The sequence below is a fragment of the Caretta caretta genome, chromosome 5, assembly GCF_965140235.1.
Source record: "Caretta caretta isolate rCarCar2 chromosome 5, rCarCar1.hap1, whole genome shotgun sequence".
NCBI lineage: Eukaryota > Metazoa > Chordata > Testudines > Cheloniidae > Caretta > Caretta caretta.
The window spans coordinates 70,701,561-70,723,821 of NC_134210.1; the positions used below are offsets into that span (position 1 = coordinate 70,701,561).

At 38.0% G+C, this 22,261-nt stretch overlaps 1 protein-coding gene across 1 annotated transcript in view; it reads left to right on the top strand.

The window, feature by feature from the left end:
* MAN2A1 (mannosidase alpha class 2A member 1) overlaps positions 1-6,126 on the top strand; it is a 213,761-nt gene extending 207,635 nt beyond the window's left edge. Inside the window, exons 21-22 of the mRNA XM_048849432.2 lie at positions 1,481-1,591; positions 3,018-6,126. Of these exons, the coding sequence (XP_048705389.2) occupies positions 1,481-1,591; positions 3,018-3,170 (264 nt within the window). The 3' untranslated portion in view covers positions 3,171-6,126. The remainder of the gene's footprint in view (positions 1-1,480; positions 1,592-3,017) is intronic.
* The last annotated feature ends 16,135 nt before the right edge of the window (positions 6,127-22,261 follow it).

Below are 22,261 nucleotides of genomic sequence, written 5' to 3' on the forward strand. Positions count from 1 at the left end.
CCTTTCTGTTCAATTGAAGGACAAGTTATCTTTATTCATTCCCTCCCTTTCCAATGTCCAATTTTTGAAAAAATCTTTTGCCCCTAAAAGGCAGAGCCAGGAAGCCTGTGCACCATAATTCTGTGGTAACTCACTTGGTGGGCTGTGAAGGTGAGAGGAAGGTTGACCTGGCAGAAATTAGGTGGGTTTCCATTGCCTGCCTGATTTCCATTGAAAGTTTCCCCAAAATCTACACATTTCCATAGAAAAGTTAATTGTCAACAAATCTGCATCTTCCAATGAAAAAGTGTTTTTTCAGAAAATTTCTGATTAGCTCTAAAATTGTGCCAATACTCCATAGTCCCAAATGCTTAGGCTCAGTGGCCAAAAAAAAGTATATTTGTACATAAAAATTGCATGTTTTGGTGTTTTCCTGTCTTTTGCCCTTTCCTGCATGATTTGTCATCTGAGTTTATAAGCTCTTTAAAGCAGGTACACTCTGCTAAAGCTGGTCAGGAATTTTCCAGTGCAAAGTTTTTTCCTTCAGTAAACACCAATTCGTTGAAATCAAAATGTTCTGTGGAAATGTGTTAATGTCTATGAAACTTGTGATGAAAACCAGGCAGGTGTCCTTCAGTTTCCAGCTGTGTACTTTGTCAGCTTGGTCGCCTGGCTCCTCTGCAGCCAGCCAGGCTCCTGGGGAGCACTGGGAGCATATTTCATTTCTGAAACAAAATATTACAGAAGTTCACTTCTATGAAAAATTTTGGAGTTTTGGCTTTTCATTCCAATTTGGGAATTATTTCCCAGACAGCTGTACTGTCTTTCTTTGTTTTTGCAGAGTCCCTAGTAAGCCGGGTTCTGATTGAGGCTTTTTTTATGCTACTGTAATATAAGCAATTAGTAATAATAATTGTGGTGATTATTACTTGAAGAGGCTTTATATATTAGATCAAACACAACTGAGTTTCAATGAGTACCTGAATTCTCGCATATTCCCTCTTGTGGGTTCTGGGCTCATGTACCAATCTGCACAGTTAATCTCATAGTTGTACATTATTGGTCATAGTTTCTAGTACGCTTTGTAACCGATTAGTAGTTAGGTTTCTAAGCCTAAAGTGTTAAAGCTTGGCAGGGACCAAAGTCATGGTCAGTAATTAAACCTGGAGGCGTGGTTGCATAATTATGAAGCCTTTACTTCCTTGCTTATTCTGGGAAGCCTGTCAATACAGCTATTACCACTACATTTAAATTTGGGACCAGGTTTTTCAGATATTTGAAAAATAAAGAACATTTTTAAAAATCATCTTGCTGCCAATTCTTGCACATTCAGTCTTTTTTACAGCTGTTACATGAAATGTGTTCTGTTGGTTTAGGGAGAATGGTATTCATAACATAAGTGGCTCAGAGGTCAAATCCTAATGATTAGTCTGAGGTTCTAAAAGTCTCCTGTTCGTAGCATTTAGTTTCTAAGGTACACTTACATTTTGTTTGTTTGCAGGCAGATTCTGGGCCATCTGATGAAGCAGCCTTGATCCTTCACAGAAAAGGATTTGACTGTAAATATTCAAACAAAGACACAGGGCTATTATGCTCTACTACTCAGGGAAAGGTATGTTGAAATATTAGAAGATTTTTAACTTATAAGATAATTTTTGCATACATGCTTAATTTAAAATGTTTTAGAACAGTTACTTATGAATTCTGGTTGAACATTTATTTGTTTGTTTAAAATGTCATGTTTTCAGGATGCTTGCGATTTAATGTGTTTTGAAAGCCAAGTGACATGTTCTGTATTGACAATTATATGAAGATTCTGATGTGTGTAGGTTAATTTGGCATTGGCAAGTAAAAACACCCTTGTAAAACATTGCCATAAACTTCCAGGTTAGAGTTCAGTCTTATTAACTTTCTGTAAATATGATTTTAAACAAAAAGCTACTATTTGAAATGATTTTACTACAGAAATACTTACATTTAAAACTACATAATATATTTGTCGTCTTCACATATGATTAGTTAACATAAATATGAATTCTCCCATGTGAATGCTGCCTTGAAGGTTGCAGCAAACATCACAGCAACCTAAGCATTTCTATCAACTGCTCTGTGTATCTAGGTACTTGTATGGCCCACATCTCTGTGGTATACGAACACTTCACAAACATTAATTAATTTACCATCTCTGATTCTTTGATTATGTAATCAGGTTGGGTGGCGGGGGGGTCATAGAACTTTGTCTGGTGGCAATGAATCCATAAAATTCACAGAGTAGGTTTAATCCAATCTGGAAGTAGTTTACTGAAGGGTTGTCTGGAAGGTTAGTGGGGCAAGATTTAATGTTTTCTTGATTAAAATTTTCATTACAATATTGCCAAACATAATACTTATAATCAAACCTCCTGTGTATTGATACATTTTAATTAGTTGCTTTCAAATGTGACACAAAGTGACTACTGTCTAAATGGGTTCTTTCTAGCATAATTTATAACATTTTAAATATGGTCAGTTAGGAATTTTCAATGACTTTGGTGTTATGATTCCCTGTCATGCATGCTGTTGCCTGTAATGAGATGTGACATAATGATCATTATAAAGGTTTAAAATTAAGTTAACTTAGGGCTTGTCTACACGGTTCTGCAGTGTGCAGTAATTGCAATTGCAATACAAGTTTGAAAGCCAATTTTAAAGTAACTAAGGGCTTGTCTACATGATGCGGCAATGCACACTAGGGTGTTGCACACTGACTGGTCTGTGTTAACCTTGCTGGTGCATACTAAAAGTTCCTTAGTGCACATTCACGTAGTACTGTTTCAAACAGCACTACATTAATGCGTAGTGGGGAACTTGTAATGCACACCAGCAGGGTCAACACAGGCCAGTTAGTGTGCAGTAATCGTGTGCATTAGAATTTATAGAGCAATAGTGCGCATTGCTATATCATGTAGACAAGCCCTTAGTTACTTTAAAATTGGCTTTCAAACTTGTATTAGATTTTCTAAATATCATTGACTTTTATTTAATTTTGTATTTTTCAGATAAAGGTGCACAAACTCTTTAATAAGCTAATCGTTGAAAGTCTTATACCTACATCTTTATCTTTGATGCATTCGCCTCCAGATGCCAGAAATATTAGTGAGATCAGTATAAGTTCTATGGAGATAAACACATTCCGGATTCGACTGAGATGAAACCTGGCTTTAATATTCATATAGTGAAGAGGAATCTGCAGTTATATTTCCTCTAAGTTTGACGTGCAATAAAGAAGCACATTGTTATTCCAGCTTCTGGATACTGTGAGAAAACATGCATTCTAGAATTATTTTTTTGACCAACACAGTGAATAGCCATGTTGCAAACAACTTTTTTGTTTTTACATAAAATACCAACATCAGTATAAGTTAATGCAACACCTGAAGAAATTTCTAAGGTTGTTAACCTCTCGACAACAAATTGAATCTCAGGTTAAATGCTAATTAATGGTTTCTGGGGTTTTTTGTTTTTGAAGGGAGGGGAAGTGGGACTTAAATGACTTTTTTTGCTGATCCTTGATTAATTTATGTACAAATAATTGCAATGTTGAAATCCCTAATACAGCTTGGAACTGAAATGGAATAAAAAGCTCTTCTGTAATAGCTAATGTCCAAATATTTGAAATCATTTATACAAGTGACAGTAATCTCAGTTTATTCCATATTGAATTTCAATTTATTCAATGGGATGGAGACTTGAATTCTGTGGTAAAGTGAAAGACAGCAGACTTCGTATTGTAAGCGATGGTAGATTTTAACACTTTTTGCCTTACCATCACTTTGTGAATTTCATAGCTTAAGAAAAGATAGAATTTCAAATTAATCCTGCAATGGAAAATTATAGAAATATTTAATAAAAGTCCCATTTTGTTACTTGACACATTGGGATATGTGCAATTATTCCATTATCATATACAATAAAAAAGTAAATCTGTAATAATCATGAATACAAGATTTTTTACAAAACTCATTTGGATACTGATGTTCTCTGAAATGGGTTTTCTGTATCAAGATTATCATATCAAGATAAATGTGCCTTATTTTTTAATGTGTCCCGTTACTATTTTACTGTTCACATCACTGTTTTGGGGAAAAGGGTAGTTTATATAATACTTAAACTGTGTGTCTTCTATTTGACCATGCTGGCCACACTCTGATCTATGTCCTCCGGCACCAAATTTGTGCTGTGTTTTTCTGAACATTTTGACTATTTGAATGTACTGAAATGATGTCATAAAACAAAATATTGGAAGACTAAGGAATATTGCAATATTCTAATTCAGCCACTGTCAAGGAAACTGCAACTTGATGCAGAGAATTGATAGTGTGTAAGACATAGTTTGCAAAACCCATCATACAATGTATTTGCATTTCACAGATTGTAGTAAACGGTGCATTGAAAATCACGTGCCTATATTTTAAAAATGCCACTCTTCAAACCTAATACTCATGCTTACATATGCTGTCAATGTGTACCTTATTGAGGAATAGCTTCTTACTCCTCTCACTTCATTTTCACCATATCAAGTATTTTGCATTGAGTGCTGAAGCCATGTGAGTATGAAAATTCTTTTTCCCTGAATACAGCTACTGTTTACAATTAAAATATACTAATTTGCGTCTGAGTATTATTCCCTTTACTGATCCTCCTTAATCTTTGTTCCTCTGACTTCATTTTGCTTAGGCTTTATTTATGCATTTATCAGTGATTTTCTTAATATTAATAGATGATAAACCCTTGTAACTGGAAAAGACATACTATCTGCTAACTCTAAAATTGACTGCTGTACTATTTTAATTAGATAATTTTGGTGCTGTGGTATATCAGTTTATATCTTGTAGCCATACATCCAACTTCAAACATAAAATTAAATTTTTACCTTTTTTTTTTTTTGTATGTACTGTCATGGTTTGGATCTCTCTTTATCATGATTGCATAATTCATAATTAGTTCAATCTGCTAAATATTTTGTACTTAAGAATAGAATATTTAGTAGAATCTGGTGTGAATTATGTCAAGGATATATTGACCACTAACCGTTTATAAAAAGTGAGAATTATATTTGAGGGTATATAGAACAGTAAATTGATATTTTCGTGCAGTAAACATGTACTGTAAATTTTCTTGGTTACAGTATTTGATTTTTTCCCCCTTTTTAGTTGAAATTTACAATCTTTAGACTTGCCAGCAGAAAACTGTGGTAAGATTTTCTATTTTTGTTGCATACGTAGGTGAGAAATCTTCAGAGCACTTTGTGCATTCAGTGCAAAGAGGATATTCAAAATAATATCTTAAATTCTGTTAAGCAGAAAATTAAAGTTTTGATGCAATACATTTTAAAGTATTCTTGCCTATTGGACTTGTTTCCAAAGGATCTGTTTCAATATAATTAAACAATGTATTGTATCAGTTTTTCATTTGTCACCAGCTGTACAATCATAATGCCTGAATACTCCTTTACCAGCAGACTTCTGCTTTGTTCTAGTAATTTTAATTTTTTTTATTGGGGGAAAACCTTAAATGCCTTCTGTTTAAGTTATAAGTTATGGTAAGTTATGACTTGAGAGTCAATTTGGGGCCCAGTGTTGAACTCCTTACCTCAATCAAAACTTCCACCAAAGTCAGCAAGCAGAGATTTTGCTTAGGTGATCAATTCAAGATTGGGCTCTTGCCTTCTTTCCATACCTCCTGTGAATGGTTACTCAATACGTTAATTGTATTATTGCAGTTTTGGTGACATTTTTGGTTTTCTGTGCATTCCCTGTGCATACACCATCCAATTAATCATATTCTTTTACATTTTTTCTAATTTTCATAGCTACACTGGTGGTTAAGAGACCCAAGTATCCTTATTTCCCACAAATATGGATTTAAAGAAAATGCTGTTCAAGATATGGTTTCAAACATTGTAATTATTTTCCAGACCAGAGTTGTACCTGTCCTGAGATTTTTTTACATTCCCGTATCTTAAATGTCTTTGATTTTTCTTGTTCATCCTGTCTCTGAAACAAACTGATTTAAATGGAAGGTTTTTGATATTTTCTCTGGGAAGGTTTTATATCTTTTTGGGGAAATGGAATATAAGATCTCTAATAAAAGATAACCTTATGGTGATATGCTGTCTGTGTCATCAATGCCTTGACCACAGTTGATTAAAAACAGAAAATAGAGGTGATTTTAAATGGTTGAGGCTTCAGTAACATTTGATGGGTATAAGGATTTTCTGTTGTGAAATGCGTTGCTAGTGAAGGACGCCTAAAGCCCTTCATTTTTATTTTTTATTTTGTTTAAAATTTCCCAGGAATGTATCGGTGTTTGTTACAAAAATTAAAAACACTGGAAAATCAGTGTGAAAACTAACTTTACAGTTTTCTGGGTAAATATTACTCTCTTCTCCTGATTTTTTTTTTTAACTTTTTCCAAAAAAAAAAAAAAAAGTTGTAAAACATCAGAAGATTTTTTTGTTTTTTGACCCATTTTAACATGAAAAGTAATTCACTAACTTAAATTTGCTTTCCATGCTGATAACTGTCCTTGCTATCTATAAAGCTGGTAATATGTATGTGGTGGACTTGGGATTGACAGCAATATGGACCCCAATGTTCGAGTCTTTCTGGTACTTCTGAGCCAACACCCTCTTTTGGAAAGAGAGATGGCATTTCAGTAACTTGGTTACAGAGTCATCTCTCTTGGAGCGGGCCTGGAAGTGGAAGAGGTGGAGGAGGCAGCATGAGGAGATGGTGCCCTTGTCTCCCACACCTCTTCTCCTTCGGGGTCCACTCCAGGGGGAGAGTTGGCAGCTCAGTACCCTGGGTGGCCCAGGCTGCCAAGCATCCATGCCTCCTTCTGGAGCAGGGAGATGGGTCTAGGGAGTTCCGGCACTTCCAAAATACAATGAAAATCAGTTAAAAAAAACAAAACAAAAAAAAAACAAAACAAACAAAAAAAATCAACAACCCCATAATGGCTTTTGTGAAAACTGGGAATAAAAATGGTAAAAATAAATAAAAACTGAAAATGAAGGGCCTTGAAGAGGATGTCTCATTCAGTATTCTCTGGTACCAAGTAAATAAAGGATAGATACTAATTTCAGAAAACTAAACATATGTGACTTCTGACCAAAGAAAATGAGGAAAAGACTTAATTCAAAAGGAGATACTCTGTAAAAATCAAAAAGGAAAATGCTGTAACAAGTAACAGAATGAGAGCATCTTCAAAATATTTTAGAGTTGTTTTCTAATAAGATTTAAAAGAAGAATTCAACTCAGTTCTGTTTTTATGCATTTGAGAGTGATAAAGTGGAGACTACTCCCAATTTACTTCAGCAACTTCATTAAGTAAATTAACAAGTGCAGACTGTTGGAAAATGCAGTCAAAATGACAGTACACTAACTGGATTATATTTTTTCATTAAAATGATTATGAATGTCTTGCATTTTCTAAAGCTAACTACAGCATACACCACTTATTTGTGACACCTTTAATTGGCACAGATGCTTGCTTTATTAGGACGTCTCCCAAGGAGCTGATTTAGCTTAATGATAGTGAATAGCAATGGATGCTGTTTATATGAGACAGAATTAGCATGCCATTGTCTTAATGGGGGACACATTCAGCCAGAGCCAAGAGGTTAACTGATGTTTAACCAGGTGGTAAGAAAATATAAAATTCCAAGCTCCAGGATTTTAAACTAGAAGTTAGAGAATAAAGAACAAAATTAACGGTGTACGCTGCAGTGTGTGGCATGCACTACACTGGGCACATGCTGATTGATTGTGGAGTACCAAAGCACCCTTTTTAAGATCACCTTACTGTGGAATCATAATTGGTTACAGATAGTTTACCAGTGATGGAGCAAATAATGTTTTCTCCTTTCAAAATTATTTGTTTTTGTTCAGCACCATCAGGAAAGTAATGTGGGAGCTCACATGGATGCCACTTACAAATAAAGCATTTAGTAGTAGGATTTAAAGCAATGGACTCCAAAATGTGGTCATGGACCACTTGCTATTGATTCATGGAGAGCTGGCTGGTTGTCTGCTGGTGCTGGAGCACAGGATGACCATGAAACAAGAAAGGGATCATACTTCCACCCATCCTTCCTTCTTGTCAGTTTTAAGCTGCAGACTTTGAACCATGTTAAACTAATCTCTTCTTTTGGTGAGGATTATAGCATACTGATCTTGCTGGCTCGTTACTGGATGCTTTCTAACCATCCAGAGTGAACTAAGGGAAAGGACTGTTACCTATTTCAAAACCTGGTCAGTAGAGACCTCCACAATGCCAAGAGAATAGGAAAGAGGTCACAAGGGATCAGGCTTGGCAGAGAACAAGAAGCTGCACATGAATTCTAGCCGAGGTGTTAGCTGTCAGAGACAAGGCTGGGCAGGCAACAGCCTTGGAGCTGTGACTGAGAAACTGAGAGCTGAACAGTAAACCAGCCTGTTGTTGGCAGGAGTCACAGCAACAGGATACAGCATAGTGGCCTGCAGGCAGAAGTGTTAACTTAGTGTGTGGACACCAAGACCGTGCAGATGGGCCAACAAGACTGGACAGAAGAATTGAGCTCTAACCACTTGGGTCTGCAGGCCATTGTTTCATTCCTTTGTGAGAGGAAAGGATAAGAACTATCCCTGGCACTGAGCCTGAAGTTCCTCATGGATCTTTATACCCAGGTCCTGGACTGCCCAAGGAGCTAGCATAAGTTGATGAGTATGGTAGCAGTAAAAGTAATTATACCTAGGTTGCTTGCACCTTTTATTTTCTGGGAGCCCTAGTAAAGTAAATACTATTATCTGGACTCTATTAATGGTGAGCTACCCAATTATAGAGCCCGCACAGCCTAGTGTTCAGTGTGTGCAAGTGCTTGCATTCAAGCTTATGGTGCTCAGAGCACATCTCCTAGACACCTAGAGGGGGTTGGTGTATCATGGTAGTTGGTTGCAGTGGGTCAGTTTTTTAGAATCCCATCTTGATCAATTGGATAACTTGATTCAGTTCATGGTCTGAGAGAGCATCTCCTGTTTAGTTAGGGATATGAGCTGAACTCAAAAAGAAGCAGGATTTTAAGAGGGGAGTAGAAGGTCCTTTCTGACACTAAAATGGAGAAGAGCAATATAAGGAGGAGCAGCAGCATCTCCAAGGGGACAGTTTTTTCATTAGCTCTATATTAGTAGTTTGCAGGACTAGACAGTAGATTAGATAGCAGGATCTCTTTATAGCAGCATGTCAAACATCTGAATCTGTAAGGTGACATGCCAATAAAGAGCATCAGCGAACTCAACCATCTACAAAACAAAGGGGAACTCACATCCAAAATGGGTGAGTGCACAGAGAATATACTCTGAAAATTCCAGTTACAGGTGAGTAACCTTCCTTTCCCTTTCTGAAACATCATAGTTGACAGTAAAGTCAACATATTATATTTTAGAATCCATCAAAATCTGCAAATATGGGTGCTTCATATCTCCATATTGGAGACATGTATGTGAAAAAGGTGTGTACATATTTTTAAAGATACCGTGAAAGTACTGTCCAGTATATTTCACACTTGGCCTGCTGGTATAATTTCCAAAGAAATAGCTGTCTTTAGATAACTACTTTGATTTCTGTTGTCATACTCTAAAATGTGCAGCCTTGTAAAGGGGATTAAACAAATTCCCCTGACTTATGGTGAATGGCTTTGAGTGGCAGCTAACTGCATATGGTAAGAGAAACTATATAGATCAAACTCAGTCTGTTGTATAATTTGGCACAATTCCTTTATCCTTGTGGTATTTGGCTATATGGATTTAAGAAACAAATAGCATAAAAGTTTTGATAAATGGTATCAATTTATCTCCTTGAAAAGATATATACAAAACATAAACTTAACAGAGGACCCTAGACATAGTTCATATTGGGGAACTCTTGAGGTGTAAAGGTGTTTGCTTTATTGGTTCCCATTCCTCTTCCTTTTTAGGAACTTTTCACAGCAACACTTTAAACATTACACAGATTGTATTCTTAGATTCTGGGTCTAATTGTCATCCTCTTTAATATCTACATTTTATGAACTACTTAGTATTTATCATATATACTATACTATTGGATTTGGTGTTTGAAATACAAAAGGTTAGATTACATTGTATCAATAATATATTATTTAGATTATTGTACTTTCCCTTCTCCATATGAATTATTTAATAACACAGGTTAATGAGAATATAACACAACAAAGGACTATTTCTCTACTGAATATGACCTCTATAGCTTGTGCTGCCCAAAAAAGTAAAAGTTATACTAATGTTTCATGATCACCCATTTCAGAGCTTCAGGTTCATGAGTAAGGATAATATTTTGTCACTGAGGTCACGGATTCCATGATTTTGAGATGTCTGTGAAAGCTTCATCCCCATGTCTCACGGCAGTGAGCTGGAGCTGTCAGCTAGTGGGTCCTGGAGCTCTGAGCTGCCGGGGTGCAGTGTGGGCCCCAGAGCTGTGAGCAGTGGTGGTTGGCAGCATCCCCCCCCCCCACACACACACACAGCGGAGCTCAGGCTTTAGTCGCCTGCCCTTTGAACCCCCCCCCCCCATAATTTTTAGTAAATGTCAGGCAGGTTGCAGGCTTACGTGAATTTTTCTTTGTTGCCCTCGACCTGTCCGTGGCTTTTATTAAAAATAACCGCGACAAAATTTTGGTTACCCTGGGATGCCCAGGTCACTGAGCCACCATCTCTCCTTCCAGAGCAGACCCAGAAGTGGAAGAGGGTGGAGAAGGCGAAGCTGCCATCTTCTCATGCTGTCTTCTCCACCTGTTTTTCTTCCAGGCCCACTTCAGGAGAGATGGTGCCTCAGTAACTGGGGTAGCCCAGACTACCAAGCTGCTATCTTTCTTCTGAAACAGGGTGCTGGGCCAAAAGCTGAGCCAGAATGACTCAAGCACTGGTGTCCGTATTGTAGACAATCCCAAGTCTATGATATACACATTACCAGCTTTTACAGATATTTTGGATAATTATCAGCATTCTAGGCAAATTAAAATTAGTGAACTAATATGAGTCAAAAACCAAAAACTGTATCTAACTGTTTTAGAATGTAAGTTTTTTTTAAGTTTAAAACAAAAACAAGATGGAGAATATTTACTCAGAAAACAAGTTAATTTTTTGCAATGATTTTCACCTGTTTTTAAATTTTTATAAACATTGGTAAATTCCTAGGAAATTTTAAACAAAATAAAAATTGAAAATGAAGTGTCTTCATTATAAAACATGCAGTGATTAAATAACTTAATTAACCAGTTACCTTGTACTGCATTTTGTTCTTTAGTTCTGTGTTCCTTAGCTAAAGTAGAAACTCAGATTACTATAAATTTGAGTTTTATTAGCCAAAATAGCTTTTAATTAAAAAAAAGAATTACAGAAAGAAAAATAAAGATGGTTATATGATTGTGTTTACAATGTCGAAATTAAATTCAACATGGGATGTTACAGTTTGTAAGAGATAATAAATCTGTTCAATCAATTCAAGGTCTTATCATGCTCTTATTACAAAGATGAGTTCCTAGTTCTGTACAAGTCTGGGTAGGTAATTTTGGTATCATGGTGGAACTATGGATCCTTCAGTACCGATCCTTATCTTCTAGTTTATATGCCAATGTAATTATGGGACTGCTCATGTCAGTTCAACCAAAACCATTCTAAAGCAGATATACAAATTTAGACAAGCTATTTTTTTATTAAAAAATGTTAATTCAGTTCAACATTACCTTACCAGGTTTTACTCATAGCCCAGCTTTGCCACTTGTACACACACAAGACTATCACACATTAAACCCAAAACATAGTTAAGTAATTATTTTGCAGCTACTCTAACTTCTCAGGAATTTCACTAGAGCTGTAAGCTCGTATGCCACTTTAACTAAAGTTTCAAATCATGGTAAAAGCTTAAAAGCCAAAGCTGCTGCTTTTGTTGAAGAAGGTCTTGACCATAAATTGTGTAATTTTTGGGTTGAACTCTTTGAAACACTCAGTTGTAGTCAGAGCTAACTTTTGCACAATTTCCTATTACAATCAATACTAAATTTAACTACTGTAATGAGTTTATCCAGCCTCAATGTTCTCAATTACTTCTTGATTTAGCATAACTTCTAGACAACTAAGGCTAACCTTTTTAGTAAAAGACAAGTACACATCATACATTTTAATCAGTCTTAGAATTTTAACTAACGCACATACTTTCTGAGAAGCATTTAGCTTAATGTAACCAGGTTGTCACTTGGGTAAACAATACACACACAATTTATTTTTCTACTTATCAGTTAGAACTGGAATGAAGGTTGGTTTTCCAGTTCAGTTTCACAGTTGCAATGACTGGTTTTTCAAGATAGGAATACAATGGTTATGGCAGCAAACTCTATTCACTTTGTGGATTTCACAGTGATGTCCCTATATAGGAGTGTGAAAGAGAGTCAACAGGATGCTTATCCGAGACAAGACTTAAGTTGTTACCAAGCTGGGGGTGCTCTCGCTGGCCAGTGATAACTGTCCTGCTCACATCAGTCCTTTCCTGCTCCCTCATCCAGATGTTTCAGCTTCAAGGAGTAATGTGTTGAACAACACGGGGCATTTTATATGTTTTCTCCTAGGTGGCATGACCTGGTTCCTCTGCTTGACAAAGGTGATGTGAGACAATCAGAGTGACCCATGTTTCTGGCAAAGATTTGAAATGTCCAACAAGTTATGTCTCCTCTTCTCATCCAGTGAGAAAACGAGGTGTCTCCCTTATGGTTTCTTGCAGTGTTGTGTGGAAAATTCTGTTGTCTTCATGTAAAACATCTTGTGTCATACCAATTTATGTAATACATGTTAGATCACACACTGAGCATCTACTGGCCTAACTCCCATCTCTAACGTATTTTGGGGGAGCCCTTGGAACTATGATCCTTTGCCAATTTTCGTGATTCCATGCTCTTTCCTTCTGCACTCTGCTGTCTGCAGGAAAGTTCGTTTTGAAGTTAGAACAAAGTCTTTATGTAAAGTTTCTCTCTTCACACTCCTTGATGTTTCTGGCATTAAGTAGTTCATGATGCAGCAATATAAAGTTATATAACCCTTTTGCTTGTTCCATCACTAGTAGGATATTATAATCAATGAAATAACACAAAACAACCATATACCCCTCTGTACCAGTACTTGATAATTCCCTACACCATAGTGATAAAGTTTTAGTAGGTTTGCTTCATATGTGAAAGTCTTTCTGTGCAACTGCCAATCACAGCTGATCAGGCCTTATGATCATTTAGGTCTTACACCATTTTGGTTGGTTCACCTTAGATTTTCACTTCACATGGGCTTCTCAGCATACCATTTTAATGTATCAGCTTCTTTAATTAAAAAAAAATCTTGTTTATATAACTTTAAGGATCAGTCATATATTTCTTATTAATCCATTTCTATTTAAAATAGACAGCATGGCCTGCACTATTTGCCATACTTTGTGATGAGGTTGCCTAAGCAATGAAAAAACCTCAAACTGAAGGGGGTCTGTTTCAGAATGCCTTTAGGTAGCTTTAATATTCTGATATTGTTTCTTACTTTTTTTTTTTAAATTTAAAGATTTATCTGGTAATAAAGGTATATACCTTAGGATACAGTAGATAAAGCTATGTTATTTGGTATGGTATCTCTGTTATAACTTTATAGGCATAAAACGTATAAAATAGAAGAAAAGGAGTAAAAAAGGAAGTTACTTCACAACTTAGCAAGCGTTTGTGGTTAAGCTTAGCTAGTGAGCTGTTGTAGTGACTCAGCCTACATCTCCTCTGGGTGAAACATAGAAAAACAGCATCTGTTGTTCGACATGTTTTGAAGGCTTAGGCCTAAATTATGCCAAGATTCTGGTGTAATGTGCATGTCTGGCATTATTGTTATTAAGCTCCATATTTTCTATATCATCACTGTAGTAGAATGTTGGCTTCAATTACATGTGTTTGTAGTTGATCTTTGGGTAGTTTCTCTGAGCTTGCTCAGGAACAGTAGATTTGATACTGGGCAATAATTGGCTATAATTGATGTATTTAGGGTGGGCTTATTCTGTGTTGGTTGCACTGTTGCATGTTTAAAGGAGGAAGAGAGAGATTTCTTCTCTGAATGAAGTATTGTCTATTTCAGCCATGAGTGGCAGTTTCTCATGGCATTTTCACCAGCCAGGAAAAGCATGGGCTGGATTCACAGGTCTTGCGTCAAGACTCCATCAGCGTGTCCAGTACTTCTTTTTAAGTAGTTAATGTACTGAACTTTGGGAATGCAGGGAGAATAGATCCGTGCTAGTTGAGAGGCTGTATCAAACACACATGATCTTTTCAGCAAAAAAATAAAGGTAAATAGAATACTTTCTAGAAATCATTCATTTGTTTATATTGTTTACCCCATGTGACAAGCGATCATGTCTTTTTTCTGTGTAGTGTTCAGGCCCATACATGTTGTACTCACTATAAAAATTCTGTTTGTATTTAGACTTTGGGGAAACAAATATTTAAGGATATTCCATTAGGAGCCACTTAGTTGTTTGGAACACTGTAACAATTCCTTTAAAATGCTAAGGGACAAATCTTGAAAGGTGCTCAGCACCTCTGATAATTTGGCCCTCTATAACAGTTTTAATAATCCATGTTCTACAATAATAATCTGTTTTGGGTTTAGTTTATACCCAAATGTTCTTTTTCCAGATCTTCTAATTTGGAATTTCTGTGAATTAGGTTGCAGATTTTAGAGAGCTGATATGTTTAACCAAAGATTTCAGCAATGAGTCCGGAAGTAAGGATTTTCACCCACCCACTAGCATAGTGGGAGCTGAACCATTCACATCTGATCCTCATTGCCATGACAATGGCTCTGGTCTCTGTTTCATGCTTAGCATTTATTCTGCACTTGCTCTTCTTCCTCAGAGCTTGATGCTCAGCTTGTTCTTGCTCCAAATACCTTACAAAAAGGAAAGATAAGATAAAGTTAATAGAAGACTAACAGCAAACAAGATAAGAAAACATGACTGATAACTAAGTCTTCAAATAAAAATGATGACATGTGAATGTAGAATAGCTTAAACTGTAGGTCTGCAAGTGACCAGGCCTGTCAGGACATTTCTGCTTTTGTAGAAAAAGTGGTATAAATTAGCAAGGATCATGATGATTTCTTTGTACTTTGAAATGAGATGTGTTTCAGCTCTGCCAAGTTCTGCTCTCATTTTATACCGATGGACCTCTATAAGACAGTATCCCACTGATGAGTGTTGATGAATCTTCAGACAACAAAGACTGCAAGGTGTTCTTCACTCCTGTGCCAACTCAACTCATATTTTGTACATTATTTCAACACTTCTGTTCAGTGGAGTGAGCAATCAGCCAAAGCAGCAGCTATGATTCCCCACTTCCAGCCACTCCCAATGGCAAATTTAGGACTTGTAGTCAACCATCATTGCAGCTGCACTCGTGGTAGTGATGGAGGTTGTAGTATAGACAGGACTTATGCATTTTTACCACTGTCTCATTTAGCTCTAAACAGAGTTAATTACACTGGTAAATAATTCCTGGGCCCTCTGAATATCCTCTACCACTCTTGCAATTCCATGGTAGTGAATTACAAGTTATAAATTTCCCTGTGTAGATGCAGTCCAAACCACTCATCATGTTGGTCCCTTTTTTTATTTAAGTTTATGCAATCTGCCCTTGGGTACCTCATCATGGTTTTCACCAAATAGGCCTAGAGGAGCACTTATTGCCCCTTGCAGTCTTTCACTATTACTTGATAAGCTTTCCTGAGAACATTGTCCAGGGTTGGCTACCTATGTCAAAAATTCCCTGTGTGAATTCTCATACAAATGCTTCCTGGCCAAACACTCTAAAATATAGTATTTATTTTCCATACAGCTTGTGGCTATCGCAAACACAATATGCCCTGCTTGATCTGTATCAGTGTGCATGGAATACATATTAGAAAAGCAAAGTTCCTAATTCCTCTACTCACATCTGCTTAAAATGTTCTGTGGAGCAGACTCTGACTCCTAGATTATGTTAGTGGATCTCACTCTTTGGCTGTACAGATAACAGATAGATAGTATCATAAACATTTCCACTAAAATAAAGTAAAGCTGGTTCAAACAAAGCTGGGTCCCTCTGCAAATCCATCCAATTAGGGGTCTCTTTGCACAAGCCCAAAATTCACTTCTCAATCCACTTCAAACAGCTTTGCCATGCTATGGGAAAATATTACTTCATTATGATGGTGGCCAACAGGGAATCTGTCCAAAAGAGAGAGTGGGAGGTATGTTTGGATGTTTTCCCCAATGTTTCTCAAGTTACCTCCAAAGAGTTCTGCCATCTTGTCCCCTAAAGAGGGGGGCACTGTAGCATGAAATGAATGAATGCTAATAAGTGAACTTCGTAACTGTAAGAACAGTAGGACAATGGAACAGACCCTAGGAGGTTTTCAAAAGAAGGCTGGATAGCCATCTGTCTTGGATGGTTTAGACGCAACAAATCATGCCTCTTGGGGGGAGGTTAGACTAGATGACCCTTGCTGTCCCTTCTAACCCTATGATTCTATGAATGCTAATAAAATCTTTGTCACATCATGTATTGGACTGTGTATGCTATATCATTTACAGAAAAGCTATTTTTGGTATATTTTAGAGACTTTTTCCAAAAATTTATTGGGATTTTTATATCAATTCACCTGTACAGTCAGAATACTTTACCAAGAGTTCACGTATACAGACCTCAGAGGGAGAGGGAAAAATCTAAGTAATACATTTTTGGAACTTCCACTTAGGTCAGTTTTTCTCTTTTAAAAAGTGTCACAATTTCAAAAGTTCATTAACTTGGAACTCTCCAGAGCTACAAGCAAATGTAGCCATTGGAAAGCCTGGTGCCTCCTCTTCCTACTGGTTAAATGATCCATGTCTAGTCATGATGGATTGCTAGATAGTAGACCTTATGCTTTTCATAGTTCAGGTCAGAATATTGCCTGTTCTGTGCCTCAGGCCAGTATTTAGATTGGGGGAAGAGGGGTGGGGGTGGGGATTGTGTGTGAAAGCTACAGTAATTCACTTAGGTTTTCACTTTAATGGCAAGTCAGCTGTGATGTTTTTCTCCAGAGAATGTTTTAAAGAGTCAAAAAGGAGTAAATAACCTTGGGTAAAATCCTGGACCTTTGAAGTCAATGACAAAATTCCCATTTATTTTAGTAGTGCCTGGATTTAGTTTAAAGCTCTTCTTACTTGATTGGCAAGTCAGTGTGTGAAGATGCTCTTCCCTTTCTTGTCCATCTCTTCCTAGCAGTCCTCCTTCCCAGAATAGCATCCCATAGTTGAGGAAGCTGAAGCCTTCCCATCAACACCATCTGTGCAGCTATGCATTCATCTCCAGAAATCACACGTCTCTGTCTGGACCCTTATCCTCAACCAGGAGGATGGATGAGAACACAACCTGTGTCCTTTACTACTTCACCCTTGCTCCCAGTGCCCTGTGGTCACTGCTAATCTGCTCAGGGTCAGACCTAGCAGTATCATTAGTGCCCACATGGGTGAGCAGCATGGGGTAGTGGTCAAAGGGAGGAATGCACCTCAGCAACCTTTCTGTAACATCTCAGATGTGGGCTTTGGCAGGCAGCGCACCTCTCAGTGCACCTCTCTGTCATGTTGGCAGATGGATGCCTCGGGGACTCCCTTCTGAGGGAGACAATCACCAGCACCGTATGTCTTCTCTTGGGTGTGGAGGTCATGAGCCTCCAAGCCTTGGAAGTAGGTGGCTTCTACTCCTCCGCCATTGGCGTCTGTTCCTCACCTCCTGTTGCCAGTATAGTGTACCAGTTCTTGACTGTGATGGACGGGGACCTGGGTGGGGTATGGAAAACATTCTACTGCCTTAGGTGGCCAGCTAGCAGTGGTGTTGGTAACATGCCATTGTCATCGTATTGTGATTTCTTCCTTGTAGAGTACCTATAAGTTAAGGAAACGGGCAGGGGGAACCCCACAACCCTACTTTCCTGCCTTCGTCTGCTGGTCAATTCAGTGGGCTAACTGCCTTAGTTTCCTAGCTACCTTTCTCTCACTACCCTGTTGTCTAGTTTCCTACCTTCATAATCTTGGTTTTCTCTGCATTTACTTTCAGTCCAATTTTTGCTGTTTCCTGATCTACCTGTGATGCAAGGGCAATCATTGCATTCCCCGTCGTCCTTAGTAAAACAATATTGTCAAAGTCAAGATCGTGTAACTTGTCATGGGTAACCCATTTTATACCATCGTCAATGCCTTTTGTTGCCTGCTTCATCATCCAGTCTGTTGCTAATGCAAAGAGGACTGGTTATAATACGCACCCTTGTCTAACTCTAGAAACAATATTGAACCACTCCCCCAGGACTGCATCTGATCTTGCGCACTTCTCCTCCCATCATATAAACTCCTTATTATGTTTATCAGCTTACCTGGCATCCCATAGCTTCTAGTAATATTTCACAGGGTCTCTCTGGACACTGTTAAATGCTTTCTTCAAGCCGGTAAAGTTGATTAAGATGGTGTTTTGCCAAGCAGTTGCTTTTTTGATAATCTGTTGAAGAGTGAATACCTATTCACAACATGATCTACCTAGAAAGAACTCAGCCTGCCCTTCTTGTAATATTTCCATCCACTGCTGTCTTCATTCTATTCAGCATGAATGGTAGCCAATACTTTTCCCTGGGTTGGTAGCAGAACAATACCTCCAGAGTTTGTGCACTAAAAGTGATCTTTTTCAGCAATGCCATGATGATACAATTTTTCCAATATTATGTTGCTTGTTCTTTCACCCATATTTTGTTAATTTTTTAGCTGCTAAATCAGAATTTCGCCTCCTACCTTTAGTATCTCTGCCTTCCTTCCCTCATTCCTTCTGCCTTCCTTCTGTTCACCATCACGAAGGCCTAGTACCTCTACCACATTTTAGAACATCTGGTGCTGACCATGTAGCTTCTTAAAGGCTAAGTCTGTTATTGATAATAAACTTGTTCTTGTTTTATCTTTCTCTCTCTATGTGTTAAGTGGAGTGCTGATCCTGAGTGGAATCCCTGTAAGCTGGTGTGTACTATTCTTTTGGGAGTAGTGACTCTGAGAGTTTTCAGTGGAACAGGAGCTGAGCACTCCAGAAGGATGCTTGGAGGACTGGGGTTGGTATGTGCCTATCACGAACCTGTAAAGAGAAAGTGAGATCTGCGAAGGCCTGGAAGGCAGTGCTTGTGTTGCCAGAGTGGTGGAGTCATGAAGCTGACCCACAGCAGGCACAGACAAGACTTCCTCATGCTAAAGGCAGGTGATACTGAGGTGCCTCACAACACTGGGCACCGCTGGGAAGCATCATATGTACCCTGCCAGTCTCAGTCCTTTACCTCTCCTTTTCCCCCACAAAGACTGGGCCATGATCTGTGATGCCCTGTGTACCAACTGTGCTCACCCAGCAGGTCTGACTGGGTTTGGAGGCTGCAATTCTTTCTGACAGGAGTCTGACAAAGGAGAGGTGTATGTATTGACCAAACATCTTTCTAAAAACCAATGTGGTGTTTGTTTTAACAGTAGGGGGAAAACCTAACTGGCTTTAAGACTGAGCTTGGTAAATTTATGGAGGGGATGGTAAGATGGGACTGCATACAATTGCCTGGGGCCCATCAGCAATTACCAGAAGCAAAAATCCCCAACAGCTGGAGATGGGACACTAAATGGGAAGGGCTCAGAGTTACTACAGGGAATTCTTTCCCAGGTAAGATTGGCAAAGATGCTAGGGGTTTTTTCACCTTCCTCTGGGGCATAGGGCATGGGTCACTTGCATGTTTAAACTAGAGTAAATGGTGAATTCTCTGTAACTTTAAGTCTTTAAATCGTGATTTGAGGACTTTGGTAACTCAGCCAGAGGTTGAGGGTATATTACAGGAGTGGGTGGGTGATGTTCTGTGGCCTGTATGTGCAGGAGATTAGACTAGATGATCATGATGGTCCTCTCTGACTTTAAAGTCTATGAGGAACAAAGGCTATGGAGGAAAGGGGATTTAAAATAAGTCAAAATTCATATCTATCTTACCTAGGGGCTTACCATCTAGACAGGCATCACATCTTCAGATATTCCTAACAGGTGCCTGTGTGTCATCCTGGTCTCCCTGAACAGCAGCCCTCTTTGCTGGAGAGAGAGTGTTGTCTGAAATGTCCATAGTCTTTTTGATCTTCTGGTTCCCATGTCTTTTCCTGTGCATGACAGTGTCTCTTAACAACCCATAAGTGTTAATCTAGAAGCTATCTTCTTCCTTGTTGCTTGTTTTCCTTAATCCCCCACCCCCCAAACTAACCCAATATATTCATACACTAAACATCCCAATAACCAGGGCAGCATACAATATTACTATAGAGTAGCTCCATTCCATCACAGGCATGACCGAGGATTTCTGAATTCTTGGCAATTTTTCTTTTTACCTATAAATAAATATCAGCTGTCTTCGACTATCCCATAATTTAACCAACACATGCTGGCCTTTTTTTTTTTTTTTTTTTTTTTGGTGAGCATCTTGGCAGAAGTGGATTTTGAGGAGAGAGTGAGTATGGATTTGTTCATTACTTTCATTGTAGTTTTTTTTCATTAGTTTTTGATGGCCAATACATGGAGTCAGTGACAATTGCAAAATATCTGTTCTCTCACCTGCCCAGTTTGGCGCTAGCTCTTTTGGTGATTGCTTGTCAAATCCTTCTGGACTGACTCTCCTGAAGCTATGGAAAGAATGGCGGGGAGGGGATCTTACCTGTAGTTCTTGTTTCTCTGCACTATACCACCAGACTTGTCTTTCCCTGTTAGAGATTGAGCTGCTCTTTAACATTTTCACAGTTCGTTGTTCTCTGAAGTCTTTCAAATTTAAATGCTTAAATCATTTGACATTTGATACAGCAGTGCCTTTATTCAGACTCATTACTTAACCTGTTATTTACTTTCTATAAATATCTATAGGAGACTGACTTTGCACTCTGTATGCTTTTATGAAAATATGCTCATGAGCATAAATATAATGTAACTGGAATATGCTTCATGCAAAAGGTCTCTTGTAAGGTATCATTACAAACCTTATAATCTACTGAGTGTGTTCATCTTATTTGTATAAATGTATCATTCTTGTATCTGAAACTAAAAATATGAAATATAACTCTGAGTTCCTACTGTGGTTATGTAAAGTATGGGCCATTAATGGTGGCTTGGCTCCCATTAACCAGGACAATTGGTTGTAAATGATTCTGTTTACTTGTAAGTCTTCCTGTATACCTGTGTGCTGGCAAGTGGCTAATAAAGTCTTACAATGACGTGATCATGTCACCTGAACTGGAATCCATCTTTAACCTGGTGCTTTTCCATTTAGAAGGAGGGGTGGGGACCCAGAGAGGGACACAGGATTCCCGCCTTGCGCAAAAGATATATAAGGGGGTGGATGTTTCAAGATTATTGAAACATCTCTGAGGGTGAGATTTTATCTTTTTTCAGTTTTCTTACTATATTAGGCTTAGACTTGTGTGTTTTATTTTGCTTGGTAATTCACCTTGTTCTGTCTGTTATTACTTGGAACCACTTAAATCCTACTTTTTGTATTTAATAAAATGACTTTTTAATTAACCCAGAGTAAGTATTAATATCTGGGGGAGCAAACAGCTGTGCAATCTCTCTATCAGTGTTATAGAGGGCGAACAATTTGAGTTTACCCTGTATAAGCTTTATACAGGGTAAAACCTATTTATTTGGGGTTTGGACCCCATTGGGAGCTTGGTATCTAAGTGCTAGAGACAGGTGCACTTCTTAAGCTGTTTTCAGTTAAGCCTGCAGCTTGTGCAGGACGTGATTCAGACTTGGATGTGTGTTTGCAGCAGGCAAACATGTCTGGCTCAAATAGGCAAGGTACTGAAGTCCCAAGCTGGCAGGAAAAATGGGCTCTGAGGTAGTCTAGGCACATCAGGTGGCATTCCCAAGAGGTTTCTGTGACCCAACCTGTCACAGAGACACTATATAAAATTATACTGTAGAAATACCTGCAGTGGGACAAATATTTGTGTCGGAAATTGAAGACCACAATCCTGTTACATCCTGGACCCACTGAAGTCAATGTGAGTTAGTAACAGTTTGACATGGTACAGCTTACAACAGCATTACTATAGTTAAGTTCTAATAAAATGTTGAGAGTTACTTGGGCACTTCCTATAGTATACTTTTAAGAAGTATGCT